The sequence below is a fragment of the Engystomops pustulosus genome, chromosome 6 (genome assembly GCF_040894005.1).
Source record: "Engystomops pustulosus chromosome 6, aEngPut4.maternal, whole genome shotgun sequence".
NCBI lineage: Eukaryota > Metazoa > Chordata > Amphibia > Anura > Leptodactylidae > Engystomops > Engystomops pustulosus.
Window position 1 is genome coordinate 40,157,211 of NC_092416.1, and position 13,725 is coordinate 40,170,935.

The 13,725-nt window shown below is 44.2% G+C and overlaps 1 protein-coding gene across 4 annotated transcripts in view; it reads left to right on the forward strand.

The window, feature by feature from the left end:
• LOC140134961 (carotenoid-cleaving dioxygenase, mitochondrial-like) overlaps positions 1–13,725 on the forward strand; it is a 42,257-nt gene continuing 28,532 nt past the window's right edge. The window contains exon 1 of one of the 4 annotated variants that reach the window (XM_072155812.1): positions 1–179. In XM_072155812.1, coding sequence (XP_072011913.1) covers positions 143–179 — 37 coding nt within the window. In that variant the 5' untranslated portion in view covers positions 1–142. Of the gene's footprint in view, positions 180–6,738; positions 6,834–7,001; positions 7,341–13,725 lie in introns of those variants that run through there. The other 3 variants (XM_072155813.1, XM_072155811.1, XM_072155814.1) reach the window with 3 other exon arrangements.

A 13,725-nucleotide genomic window follows, 5' to 3' on the forward strand; every position in this document is an offset into this window, starting at 1 on the left:
GCAGCCATTCAGCGCAGGGCTTGTCACATACAGACGATTCTGCTGATGTCCAAGAATTCAATCAGCTTCCAGTACGTTGCATCCCCGGCATCATAACCAGAAGAGCTCAGGATCTCACTGCGGAGCATCTGCTGCAGCATCTATGGAGTTCATCTACTCTGCCCTATATAACATACCAGGTAACATATATAGATGATGGGTACGATATCACTATTATATCTGTTTCATCTAACAATTTTATCATTCAGTGAAGTCAGTGATGATCGTGTAGTACAGAAGCAGCAGAGTTACATATAACTCTTTCCATGCTGCCATCCATAAGGCGTAAGGACACCTGACTTACCTCTCTGCCCCCTGTGACCCTCGGTGAAGCTCTCTGGGTGCTATTACTTTACAGATCAGCTGTAAGGTGTCTGTAATGAAGCTTTACTGATAATCCTTATAATCCTGAAAATACAATTGCCACCAGGACAAAAACAAATGTTTTGTCTATTATAAAATATAACAATTCCGACTTACATACAGTTTGAACTTAGGAAAAAAGGAAAATATCTTGTACATAACCCGGGGACTGCCTGTATCTTTATATGTGAGTGTATTATATTACCGGGTAACCAGCTCTGCTACATGTACAGAATCAGGTGCTTATTTGTTGTCTGCCTCCTTTTATCCTAATTTTTCAGCTTTTACTGTTGAGTCCTTATACAAACTATAGCTATTTTATTTTTCGGTCACTATCACTGTATGGGGTCTTATTTTTTTTCAGGAAGAATTGTAGTTTTTAATAGCACAATTTTGGGTTCCATATATCCTACTAGTGAACTTTTATCAACCCTTTCTTCGCAGCATATTTAAAAAAGAACGCAAATCTGATTTCTGATAAAAAATTTCTACCTTTATCGTTGAACCTAAATAACATATTGTAATGACCTTCCAAGAGCTATAACTTTTAAAACTTTTTGTTTTAAAAGTTGAGGGCTTATTTTTTTTCAAAAATGACCTGTAGATTTTATTTGTATACACTTGGGGTTCATAAAGGTTTTCTGCGTAAGGAATAATTTAAAAATGACAGGTTTTTTTAGACTTTATTATTTGTTCCTTGTCCCACAAGGGGATACTAACATCAGATTGTTTCATCTCTTATGTAATGCACTGCACTACTGTATTTTTCGGACTATAAGAAGCTCCTTACTATAGGACGAACCTCAGATTTAGTCTTCCAAAAAAAGTAAAAATATATTTTACACCAAATATCCCTGTTGGTCGCACAAAAGCACAGCACACACAGATCTGCTACATCTGCTATTTACACATAAGGAACACACTGGACACTACTATACACATAAACACACACACACACATACAGCTCTGCTATACACACATAAGGAGCACACTGGGAACTACTAAACATATACAGCTCTGTTATACACGCATAAGGAGCACACTGGGAACTACTAAACATATACAGCTCTGCTATACACACATAAGGAGCACACTGGGAACTACTAAACATATACAGCTCTGCTATACACACATAAGGAGCACACTGGCCACTACTAAACACATACACCCCTGCTATACACACATAAGGAGCACACTGGGAACTACTAAACATATACAGCTCTGCTATACACACATAAGGAGCACACTGGCCACTACTAAACACATACACCCCTGCTATACACACATAAGGAGCACACTGGGAACTACTAAACATATACAGCTTTGCTATACACGCATAAGGAGCACACTGGTCACTACTAAACACATACAGCTCTGCTATACACACATAAGGAGCACACTGGGAACTACTAAACATATACAGCTCTGCTATACACGCATAAGGAGCACACTGGGAACTACTAAACATATACAGCTCTGCTATACACACATAAGGAGCACACTGGGAACTACTAAACATATACAGCTCTGCTATACACGCATAAGGAGCACACTGGGAACTACTAAACATATACAGCTCTGCTATACACACATAAGGAGCACACTGGGAACTACTAAACATATACAGCTCTGCTATACACACATAAGGAGCACACTGGGAACTACTAAACATATACAGCTCTGCTATACACACATAAGGAGCACACTGGCCACTACTAAACACATACACCCCTGCTATACACACATAAGGAGCACACTGGGAACTACTAAACATATACAGCTTTGCTATACACGCATAAGGAGCACACTGGTCACTACTAAACACATACAGCTCTGCTATACACACATAAGGAGCACACTGGGAACTACTAAACATATACAGCTCTGCTATACACGCATAAGGAGCACACTGGGAACTACTAAACATATACAGCTCTGCTATACACACATAAGGAGCACACTGGGAACTACTAAACATATACAGCTCTGCTATACACACATAAGGAGCACACTGGCCACTACTAAACACATACAGCTCTGCTATACACGCATAAGGAGCACACTGGGAACTACTAAACACATACACCTCTGCTATACACACATAAGGAGCACACTGGGAACTACTAAACACATACACCTCTGCTATACACACATAAGGAGCACACTGGGAACTACTAAACACATACACCTCTGCTATACACACATAAGGAGCACACTGGCCACTACTAAACATATAAACACACACATACATCTCTTCTATACACACATAAAGAACACACTGGGAACTACTCTACACATGAATACACACACATAGAAACCCCCCCCCCCCCCTCTCCTCTTTTTCTTAACCTGTCCCAGCGCAGCGTGTCTCCATTCTCGGCAGTATCAGGACCTTAAGTGATGTATGAAGCACTTGATCAGTCACATGATTCTGACTTTACAACAGGTCCTGTAGGCAGTGAGTAGGCATGTTTGGACACCTGGGAGAGGAGAGAGCAGTGTGGAGGTTCTTCTCTATGGGAGATCCGGTGAAGCGTTATGTCAGCGCCTCACTAGATCTCCAGGACAGCGGGCAGGATCTAGTAGTGCTGATTTCTTATTGCTAAAAAGTGTGTCTTATGCTACTGTGTTCCTTTCCTAATCAATCATGAAGGAGTAGAACTATCTCAAGGTGGATCAGAAGGAAATGGACAGCATGTGAGTTAAATCTAAGTGTCATGACAAAGGGTCTGAATACTTATGACCATGTGTGACATACTTATGACATTTGTGTTCTTTTCTGTCAAGATGGAGCCAGAGGGCACATTAACCTCTTAAGGACCAGGCCCTTTTTCGTTTCAAAAATCTATAACTTTTTTTATTTTTCCATGTATGGAGCTGTGTGACGGCTTGTTTACTGTGTAACAAATTGCACTTCATAGTGATGGTATTTAATATTCTATGCCGTGTACTGGGAAGCAGGAAAAAATTCTGAATGCAGTGAAAATGATGAAAAAACACATACCGTATATATATATATTTGCTGTGTATGAATGTATTATGGACAGGTTACAAAATGATTACAATCTGCTGGATTGAAAAACAATGGCCAGACAGGAATTCCCTTTCATCTTTATTGCTTTTAGTTGCAGCGGATATCTGGATTAGGGACACATGGCTGAAATATGTAAAGGAGCACAAAGTTTAAATATTACTTTCATCTAAAGTACAGTATGTCACTGAGCTCGTGTCTCGATGGTTCTCATGCAAGTTATCCAGTCTATAGAATTTTCACATTATTACATTGTTCTCTATCGTCGCAAGACATTATTGTTATCTTTGTTATGATCTTTTCTTGTTAACTGTGGCAAGTTTGGAGAAATGTAAAAAAAAGTGACCCAAAAGTCCAGTGCACACAGGCAAGCCCCCCCTCCCTTATTATGCCCCCTTTGTTGTCATTGAAGCCATTCACCAGGCATCAAGAGAGCCACTTAGTGAGGACCCTGGACGTAAGTGCATCAAATACAGCAGAGGGGGCTTTCTATGGCAGGGAGAGCTTGACTTCAGTTCTAAAATCTCCGCCTCTTTGACTTTATACATCCAATGACATCTCACCTCAAAGTTGATTCTCTGGATAATGCCACAACATTAAGCCTTGAAGGAAACATGATCTGGAAGGTGTTCAGCTACTTGACAACAAACTGGTAGTGGTTTATTAGGTTAAATTCCTGCTGACAGTTTCCCTTTAAGCCTCTTATCTTCATACTTATGTTGATGGGGCCCATCTTTTATTAATTATGCACTTGGTTACAAGGTAGATGATGCAAGATGGGAGCTGATGGGATCATAACTCAATGTTGTATTCTGAGCTTTGATCAGTAGGATCTACCGTAGTAGCTAAAACCCCTAATAAACACTGAACGAATGGATCTCAACAATAACCGGCTTCTCATTCTACTTGGCCTGTTCAAGTATTCAATACCTCAACACCTGCTTGCACATTAAAACAATGAAATCTACTCATCTTCTCAAGAGTTCAAAATGATTGATCTAAATGGACAACTTTTGGTTTTGGTAAACAGGTAATTCAGACATTCTTCAAGCTGATGTAAGTCACTGTAGTGTGTTAAAGTGGGTCAGACATCCTAAATTGTTTTGAGCCGTGCTTGCTGAAGGCTGTTTATGCTTGTTAGGTGTCTGGTATGATAGAAATGAAATTCGCTTGGGGATATATGTTTTAGGGCTCTGTCACACTGGCGTTGTTTTACACATCCGTCCGTGATTCAGTGATTTCCATAGATACCTCACAAAGCCATTGGCCCATTTACTAAAAACAGTGGAGTCTGTACTAAGTGCACTTTCCTGTGTAGTGTGCAGAGGGCGCCAGATTTATGAATTCTGGTGCCGTTCTTCATGAATCTGTCACCCTCTGCACTGCTCCAACAGAGTGCACCACTTTTTTCTGGGGCACCTTTAACCCCTTCACACTCTGCGACAATATTTCCACAGCAGAGCTATGATTGGTGTCACAGGCTGAGCTCTCTTCATACAGAGGTGGGCTTTGCTGCATATTGCAGCAAAGACCCATCGCTATCAACCGAAGTCGGTGTTTGCACTGATTGCGGGTGTTAACCTCTTCTTTGCCGCTGGCAAAGTCGCTGGCGGCACTTCAAACATGGGCGCCGCCATGTTACCTCCGATCATCGCTCCCCCCGAACGTCATAACCGCCTCCCAAAATGCCCGATCTATCAAAATATAAAAACGGTTATTGCCAGCGGTGACCTCCGAGACGGCAATGGAGGCCAAATGTCTGAAATGCGACTTTTACACCTTTTTACATGACATACATGACATAAAAAAACGTAATGAAAAGTGATAAAAATGTCGCACAATCCTTAGAATGGCAGCAATGAAAACGTCAGCTCATTTCACAAAAAAATGACCCCTCACACAGCTCCATGCACCAATGTATGAAAAAGTTTTTAGCGTCAAAAAAATTTGGCAATTTTTTTTTTCCTTTTTCACACACATTCGTTTAATTTTTGAAAATGTATTAAAACGCAATAAAACCTGTATAAATTTGGTATCACCGCGATCGTACCGAACCAAAGAATAAAGTGGAGCAGTTATTTTGAGCGCAGAGTGAATGTAGTAAAAACGGAGCCCACAAGAACGTGCCACATTTGGAATTTTTTTCCTGCTTCCCAGTATACAGCATGTTATAATAAAGAACATCACGGGAAAGTAGAATTTGTTACGCACAAAATAAGCCCTCACACAGCTCTGTACACAGAAAAATAAAAAAAAGTTATGGATTTTTGAGGGTGGAGAGCGAAAAATGAGCAAAAAAAACATGCGTCCTTAAGGGGTTAACATAGGGCGCACGCCACACTTCTGTTGGACTTTACATGTTAAATGTGGCGTATGGTCCGACCGAGAACATCAGTACAGAATTTTGTGTTGTGTCAGGTAGAGTGCAGCCGCGACACAAATGTGCCCTCGACACTTCTTAAATACCTATGTCAGCAGTTTGCACATTAAAGAATGTGAAAGTCTGACAGAAAACTGGCGCAGGAGCTTTAGTAAATCAGCGCCATTGTTTTCAATGAGTGTTTTCACATTGGCTTATACTTCCACTCGTCCGTCATCCGTAGTAAAACATGTCTGTTGATTTTCACTGATGCGGATCACAGAGAGAGGAATAAAAGTCCATGGTCCTCAAAAAAACTGATGAAACATCTGTTATTTTTCACTGATGAGGCTGAGAAACCAGGTGTTGTGTTACTAATGCAATGTTATACCTTCCGTTTTTTTGTGGAGACACAAGGATGCGGAACAGAAGCGGAGCACACACAACAATGTGAAACTGCCCTTGGGCTGCTGTCACTTTGCGCGTTCTTGAAATGCGTTTTTTGTATGTTTACCATACGTTTGGCTGCTTTGAACCTTTTTCCTCATTTCTAGGAGTGTGAGCAGCTGGGAAATGGGTTAAAACCAGCCAAACATACAAAAACGCATGCGTTCTCAGTCCGTTTAAAAACAGTCCAAGAACGCAGCGTGTGACAGCACCCTTATTCTGGGTTATCTGGTGTAAACAATTGCTAGTTTAGATGAAGAGGTTGATCTATTACTTAAAGGGGTATTCCAGTAATCAGCATAATTCATATACAAATGAGCTAATATGTAATTACTTGTTATTTAAAATTTAGCTCCCCTTAGTAGAAAATGCTGTTGATATACAGTGTAATGGAGAATTAAAATGCTACTGGCCCTTTAATCACTCCATTGATTTCCTCCGCGTGGAGCAGACACAGGACAGAAGATGGCCGCTGGTCACATGACCACATCACATGTCCTGCACCTGCCTGGGCAGGTCATGTGATCAGCACTTTGGCTGTAGTCAGTTGATTGCAGTGCATCCAGTATGGGCACGAGACATCATCTCAGTGAGGTAATGTGCACTGATGGCAGTTACACACATTGGGGGTCATTTACTAAGGGCATACCTCCCAACCGTCCCGGATACAGCGTGACAGTCCCGTTTTTCATGGTCTGCCCCGCTGCCCGTCACGGCGAGAGTCATGGCCCGGGACATCTACTCTATTGCCACGTGATCTCCCCTCTCACACTTTCACTATGAATAGACGGCCTCATTAACATAATCCTAGCACTCGCTAAAGTCCACACCCATCTCCATTAAGGCAATCCCCTGTCCACACCCACCTCCTCCGCTTAGCCAATCCTCTGTTCCCACTTTACAGTCAGTGCAGTCATGCAGACTCCGCCCAGTACACCTTTATCCTCTCCACTTCCGGGAGTAGTGTCACGTGACTGCAGCTCACACTGCTTCCTGTTATGTGCCTGGCAGCGTGCAGCTCACAGCCGGAGTTATCATCAGTAGACACAGCGGGCAGTGTAAGTCTCTACCTGTCTCCTCATGTACCTGCACACTCTACAGGTATAGTCTGAGACTTGGTTATGTCTGGCCCCCTGCCCTGTACTCCTTCTGCCCTCTGTGCCCCCTGCCCTGTACTCCTTCTGCCCTCTGTGCCCCCTGCCCTGTACACCTTCTGCCCTCTGTGCCCCCTGCCCTGTACTCCTTCTGCCCTCTGTGCCCCCTGCCCTGTACTCCTTCTGCCCTCTGTGCCCCCTGCCCTGTACTCCTTCTGCCCTCTGTGCCCCCTGCCCTGTACTCCTTCTGCTCTCTGTGCCCCCTGCCCTGTACTCCTTCTGCTCTCTGTGCCCCCTGCCCTGTACACCTTCTGCCCTCTGTGCCCCCTGCCCTGTACTCCTTCTGCCCTCTGTGCCCTCTGCCCTGTACTCCTTCTGCCCTCTGCCCTGTACTCCTTCTGCCCTCTGTGCCCCCTGCCCTGTACACCTTCTGCCCTCTGTGCCCCCTGCCCTGTACTCCTTCTGCCCTCTGTGCCCCCTGCCCTGTACTCCTTCTGCCCTCTGTGCCCTCTGCCCTGTACTCCTTCTGCCCTCTGTGCCCTCTGCCCTGTACTCCTTCTGCCCTCTGTGCCCCCTGCCCTGTACTCCTTCTGCCCCCTGCCCTGTACACCTTCTGCTCTCTGTGCCCCCTGCCCTGTACTCCTTCTGCCCTCTGTGCCCCCTGCCCTGTACTCCTTCTGCCCTCTGTGCCCCCTGCCCTGTACTCCTTCTGCCCTCTGTGCCCCCTGCCCTGTACTCCTTCTGCTCTCTGTGCCCCCTGCCCTGTACACCTTCTGCCCTCTGTGCCCCCTGCCCTGTACTCCTTCTGCCCTCTGTGCCCCCTGCCCTGTACTCCTTCTGCCCTCTGTGCCCCCTGCCCTGTACACCTTCTGCCCTCTGTGCCCCCTGCCCTGTACTCCTTCTGCCCTCTGTGCCCCCTGCCCTGTACTCCTTCTGCCCTCTGTGCCCCCTGCCCTGTACTCCTTCTGCCCTCTGTGCCCTCTGCCCTGTACTCCTTCTGCCCTCTGTGCCCTCTGCCCTGTACTCCTTCTGCCCTCTGTGCCCCCTGTACTCCTTCTGCCCCCTGCCCTGTACTCCTTCTGCCCCCTGCCCTGTACTCCTTCTGCCCTCTGTGCCCCCTGCCCTGTACTCCTTCTGCCCTCTGTGCCCCCTGCCCTGTACTCCTTCTGCCCTCTGTGCCCCCTGCCCTGTACTCCTTCTGCCCTCTGTGCCCCCTGCCCTGTACTCCTTCTGCCCTTTGTGCCCCCTGCCCGTTACTCCTTCTGCCCTCTGTGCCCCCTGCCCTTTACTCCTTCTGCTCTTTGTGCCCCCTGCCCTGTACTCCTTCTGCTCTTTGTGCCCCCTGCCCTAGGGCTCTATGGGAACCTGCCCACAAATTAATTTTTTCAAACAGGAGTGAAAGGTTCCCTATGAGGACTTAATTTGCTTTTCAATATGTGAAGTGTATCCATATTGTTTGTTATACTACCACTTTGAGGAGATAATTTAAAGTGGGGAAAAATGTGAAGTAAAGCGCTGTGGAATTTGATGGCGCTATATAAATAAAGATTATTATTGTAAATTGAAGAAAACCTTAAAGAGGGGTTATATGTTGCTGAATTGCAATAGGAGCTATTATATAGGTCCTTTGGGGGTTGGCCACACGACAGGTGCATTATACTTTGTGTGGGCCGTTAAGGTCGATATTATACTATGTTTTGGGGGCGGGCAAGGGGTGGGACAGTGGGTGTGGTTTAGGGAAATGGGAGGGGCTTTTGTCCCTCTTTCTGTAGCCCAAAAGTTGGGAGGTATGACTAAGGGCCCGATTCGCGTTTTCCCAACGTGTTACCCGAATATTTCCGATTTGCGCCGATTTTCCCTGTATTGCCTGATTTTGGCGCACGCCATTGGATTGTGGCGCATCGGCGCTGGCATGCACGCAACGGAAATCGGGGGGCGTGGCCGAGCGAAAACCCGACGGATTCAAAAAAACCGCCACATTTAAAAAAAAAAAAAAAAGTGTTGCGGGACTTGCGCTTACCGTCACCAGGTATAGGCTGGTGAACTTCAGTGCATTCCGGCGGGCCCCGGGGAACTTCAGCACAGCAGCACCACCTGGTGGACGTCGGAGGAACTACCTTAGTGAATCCCGGCCGGACCTGAATCCACCGCAGAGAACGCGCCACTGGATCGCGATTGGACCGGGTAAGTAAATCTGCCCCATTATTACTATGGAGCAAGAAAGGGAGCAGAGCATAAGAAGTAGGAGGAGTTACTGAGAACTAAAGCATCATGGAACTTGTAGTTTCCAGTGGCAGCCATCTTGGTGATAACTCTGCATACTTTAGCGAGGCCATAAATTTTGTAAATCATAAAGTCAAACTAATTAAGCTCCATTTTGTGACTAATGACATTGAGTTTTGCTATATTCATTTATTTATATCATCATGGGTTTTTGTGTCTGACGTTCATATTCCCGGAATACCCTTTAAGTACAAATGGAACCATTGTCCAAATCAATGTAACTATCCTATTATAGACAGTGTGGTACATAATAACCTTTGATAATAATCCTTATTTATACATTCCCAGATCTAGACATGAACTTCCTATCATTAAAGGGGTTGGCCACTTTACCTCCTGTTATTTGTAATGTGTGTGTGTGGGAGGGGAGCAGGATATTAAGTAAGTTACCAATATACATCTATTATATGTTCTGCTCTGCTTTCTTGATATGTAAAGTGAAGCCTCCTGTGTTTTACCTCATCAGCCAGACATTGCGGACTATAAAATGGCCGCAGATGGAGGGTCATGTGATCTCTAACTGTCCATGAACAATTGGCCTGCCAGGGCCTTCATCGTATATTCATGGACAGTTAGTGATCACATGACCCTCCATCTGCGGCCATTTTATAGTCAGCAATATCTGGCTGAGGAGGTAAAACACAGGAGGAAGAAAGAAGAGCAGAACTTCTAAAAGATGTTTATTGGTAAATGACCTAATATTCTGCCCCACACACTTATACACACACATTACAAAAACGTGAGGTAAGTGGCCAACCCCTTTAAGTATAGCAGGCAGGTATGACAGGAAGGAGAACTTACCACATCATGTCACATATCCCGGCTTGCCCGCTTTGTAAATACTTGCATTATCTGTCACATAAAATTCTTCTGGTCCTTCTTTGTGTGCGGATCAACCCTATTTATATGCCAAATGTTTACACCCAGCAGTTCATACATTCATACATTTTCATAACCGCGACAGGCTGAGGACAGATGCTTCTTAATGGTTATTTCCTCAGATACACAAGTATTTACTTACACGGTTAAGTCAGGTGAGGTCACAGCTTGTTTTGGGCAAGTATATATTGCAACAGACATGTCGGGTAGGGAAACATGTTAGAGTTAAACTACAAGTCATATCATGAGGGCACGTTGAGCCACATTTATCAAAACGGTGTGGTTTGCCTGTGGAGTTAGCAGGGTCCAGGGTCTTCATAAATCTGGGCCCCCTGCACTGCTCAGGAAGTGTAAAAGTGGTTTTCTTTTGGTGCTCTTTGCTCATGCTGCAGGTTTGTGGTGCACACCCTATGGCCTCTTGCACACTAGCGTTGCGTTTCACGTGCGGGTGCAATGCGTGAAAAACTGACGTTTTTGCTGCGTTTTTGTTGCATTTTTGTTCGCGTTTTTTTGCGTTTTCGTTGCGTTTTTCACGCGCGTTTTTTTAAGTCAATGGGACTTTTTCAAAGGGACCATGGTTCGGGAATAAAATGTTTTATTTAATTGAAAAATAATGTCTTCTGATAAGTTGCAAACATCTGCGATCTATTCTTCACTGTTCCGCGCGCGTATATTATCTCCCGACAAGTTAGCAGATGTGAAGAACAGTGAAGAATAGAATAAAAACAGTGAACACAGTGAACACAGGATCATTTAACCCTTTCACGACCCGTGACGTAATAGCACGTCACGGGTCGGCCGCGGGTGCATGGAGAGGGCTCACGCGCTGAGCCCTCTCCATAGCCGGTAAGTCTTTGCTGCATATTGCAGCAAAGGCTTACCGGTAACACCCGCGATCGGTGCTAGCACCGATCGCGGGTGTTTTCACCTCGATCGCCGCCGGCAATGCTGCCGGCGGCTTCAAAAGCATGGCGGCGCGTGGGCGCCGCCATCTTTTCGAGGATCGCCGCTCCCCGTGACGTCATCGGGGAGCGGCGATCCGTCGCCATGGTAACCTCGGGTCTCGCGAAGACCCGAGGCTACTTCTGGTTAACCCATGCATTACAATGTGCTATCAGCACATTGTAATGTATGAGGAGTAAAATCCCCATATACTGCCATACTGTAGTATGGCAGTATATGATAGGATCGTGCAGACCCCCTAGGGTTAAAGTACCCTAGGGAGTCTGAAAAGTACTAAAAATAAAAATAAAAAAAAGTTAAAAGAAAAAAAATTATAATAAAAAACCCTAAAAACTCAAATCACCCCCCTTTCCCTAGAACTGATATAAATATAAATAAACAGTAAAAATCATAAACACATTAGGTATCGCCGCGTCCGAAAATGCCCGATCTATCAAAATATGATAACGGTTTTTCACTGTGTTTAATCCCGTAACGGAAAATCGCGCCCAAATTCGAAAATGGCACTTTTTTTGTCATTTAAAAAAATTAAAAAATTCTATAAAAAGTGATCACAAGGTCGTACAGTCCTAAAATTGATAACATTGTAAACGTCATCAAAATCCGCAAAAAACGACACCACTCACAGCTCAGTACACCAAAGTATAAAAAAGTTATTAGCGCCAGAAGATGGCAAAATCCCAAAAAAAATTTTTGTACAGGAGGTTTTAATTTTTTTAAATGTATGAAAACATTATAAAACCTATACAAATTTGGTATCCCCGTAATCGTACCGACCCAAAGAATAAAGTAGACATGTCATTTGGGGCGCACAGTGAAATCCGTAACATCCAAGCCCACAAGAAAATGTCACAAATGCGTTTTTTTACCAATTTCACTGCATTTGGAATTTTTTTCCCGCTTCCTAGTACACGGCATGGAATATTCAATACCATCTCTATGAAGTGCAATTTGTTACGCAGAAAATAAGCCGTCACACAGCTCTGTACATGGAAAAATAAAAAAGTTATGGATTTTTGATCATGGGGAGTAAAAAATGAAAATGAAAAAACAAAAAAGGGCCAGGTCCTGAAAGGGTTAAGATAAAAACACAGTGCAGAACACAGTGCAGAATAGATTACAGATGTTCGGCACATCTGCTTACTTGTCGGGAGATACGCGCGGAGCGGTGCGAACAAAATAGCATGTGAAGAACAATATATATGTGTGTAAAGAACACATTGCAGATGTTTCCATACATCTGCAATGTCTTCTTCACACATATATATTGTTCTTCACATGCTATTTTGTTCGTACCGCTCCGCGCGTATCTCCCGACAAGTAAGCAGATGTGCCGAACATCTGTAATCTATTCTGCACTGTGTTCTGCACTGTGTTTTTCTCTTTTCGCATGTCAATCATAGTGAATCGCGGCAAAGTGCATTCCGGTTGGACAACGCACTTTTTTGGAGCGTGACAGGACAGGTAAGTAAATGTGACCCAATGGCCCACATTTATCAAAAGTAGCACAACTTGCACTACATGCAGTTTGCTTCAGTACTATGCTGAGCACGTCAGATAATTGTTTTTTTGTTTTGCACCTTTAACATACAGGCCCACATTTACTAAAAACAGTACATACAGGTCATCTCCTACTTAAGGAAACCCAACTTACAGATGACCCCTAATTACAGACAAACCCCTCTGCCCACTGTGACCTCTGGTGCAGCTCTCTGGATGTTACTATAATCCCAGACTGCAATGATCAGCTGTGAGGTTTCTGTAATGAAGCTTTTTTGATAATCCTTGGTCCCATTACAGCAAAAAATTTTTAAACTCCAATGTCACTGGGACATTTGTCTGGAGCTACAATTATAAAATATATGGCTTCGACTTACATACAAATTCAACTAAAAAACAAACCTTTGGACCCTATCTTGTACATAACCCGGGGACTGCCTGTACTGTACTATGTGCAGTTTGCCTGTGTAGTGTGCAGAGGGTGCCAGATTCAGGATTTCTGGCTCCTGCTATTCATGATTCTGGCGCCCCCTGCACTGCCCCGACAGAGTGCAACAACTTTTTTTGGTGCACCTTTTTTTAAAAATCAGAAACTTTTATTTCTTTTGCTGATAACAGAACTATGTATACCTTACAGAAAGCCAATGTTCAGTACACAGTAATACAAATATATACCAGTACAAACACATATAACACTCCCCAAACCCTGTCCCCTATAACCTCCTTGGTCTGTCACCTCTCCCTTGATCCGCCACAGCTTCACACAT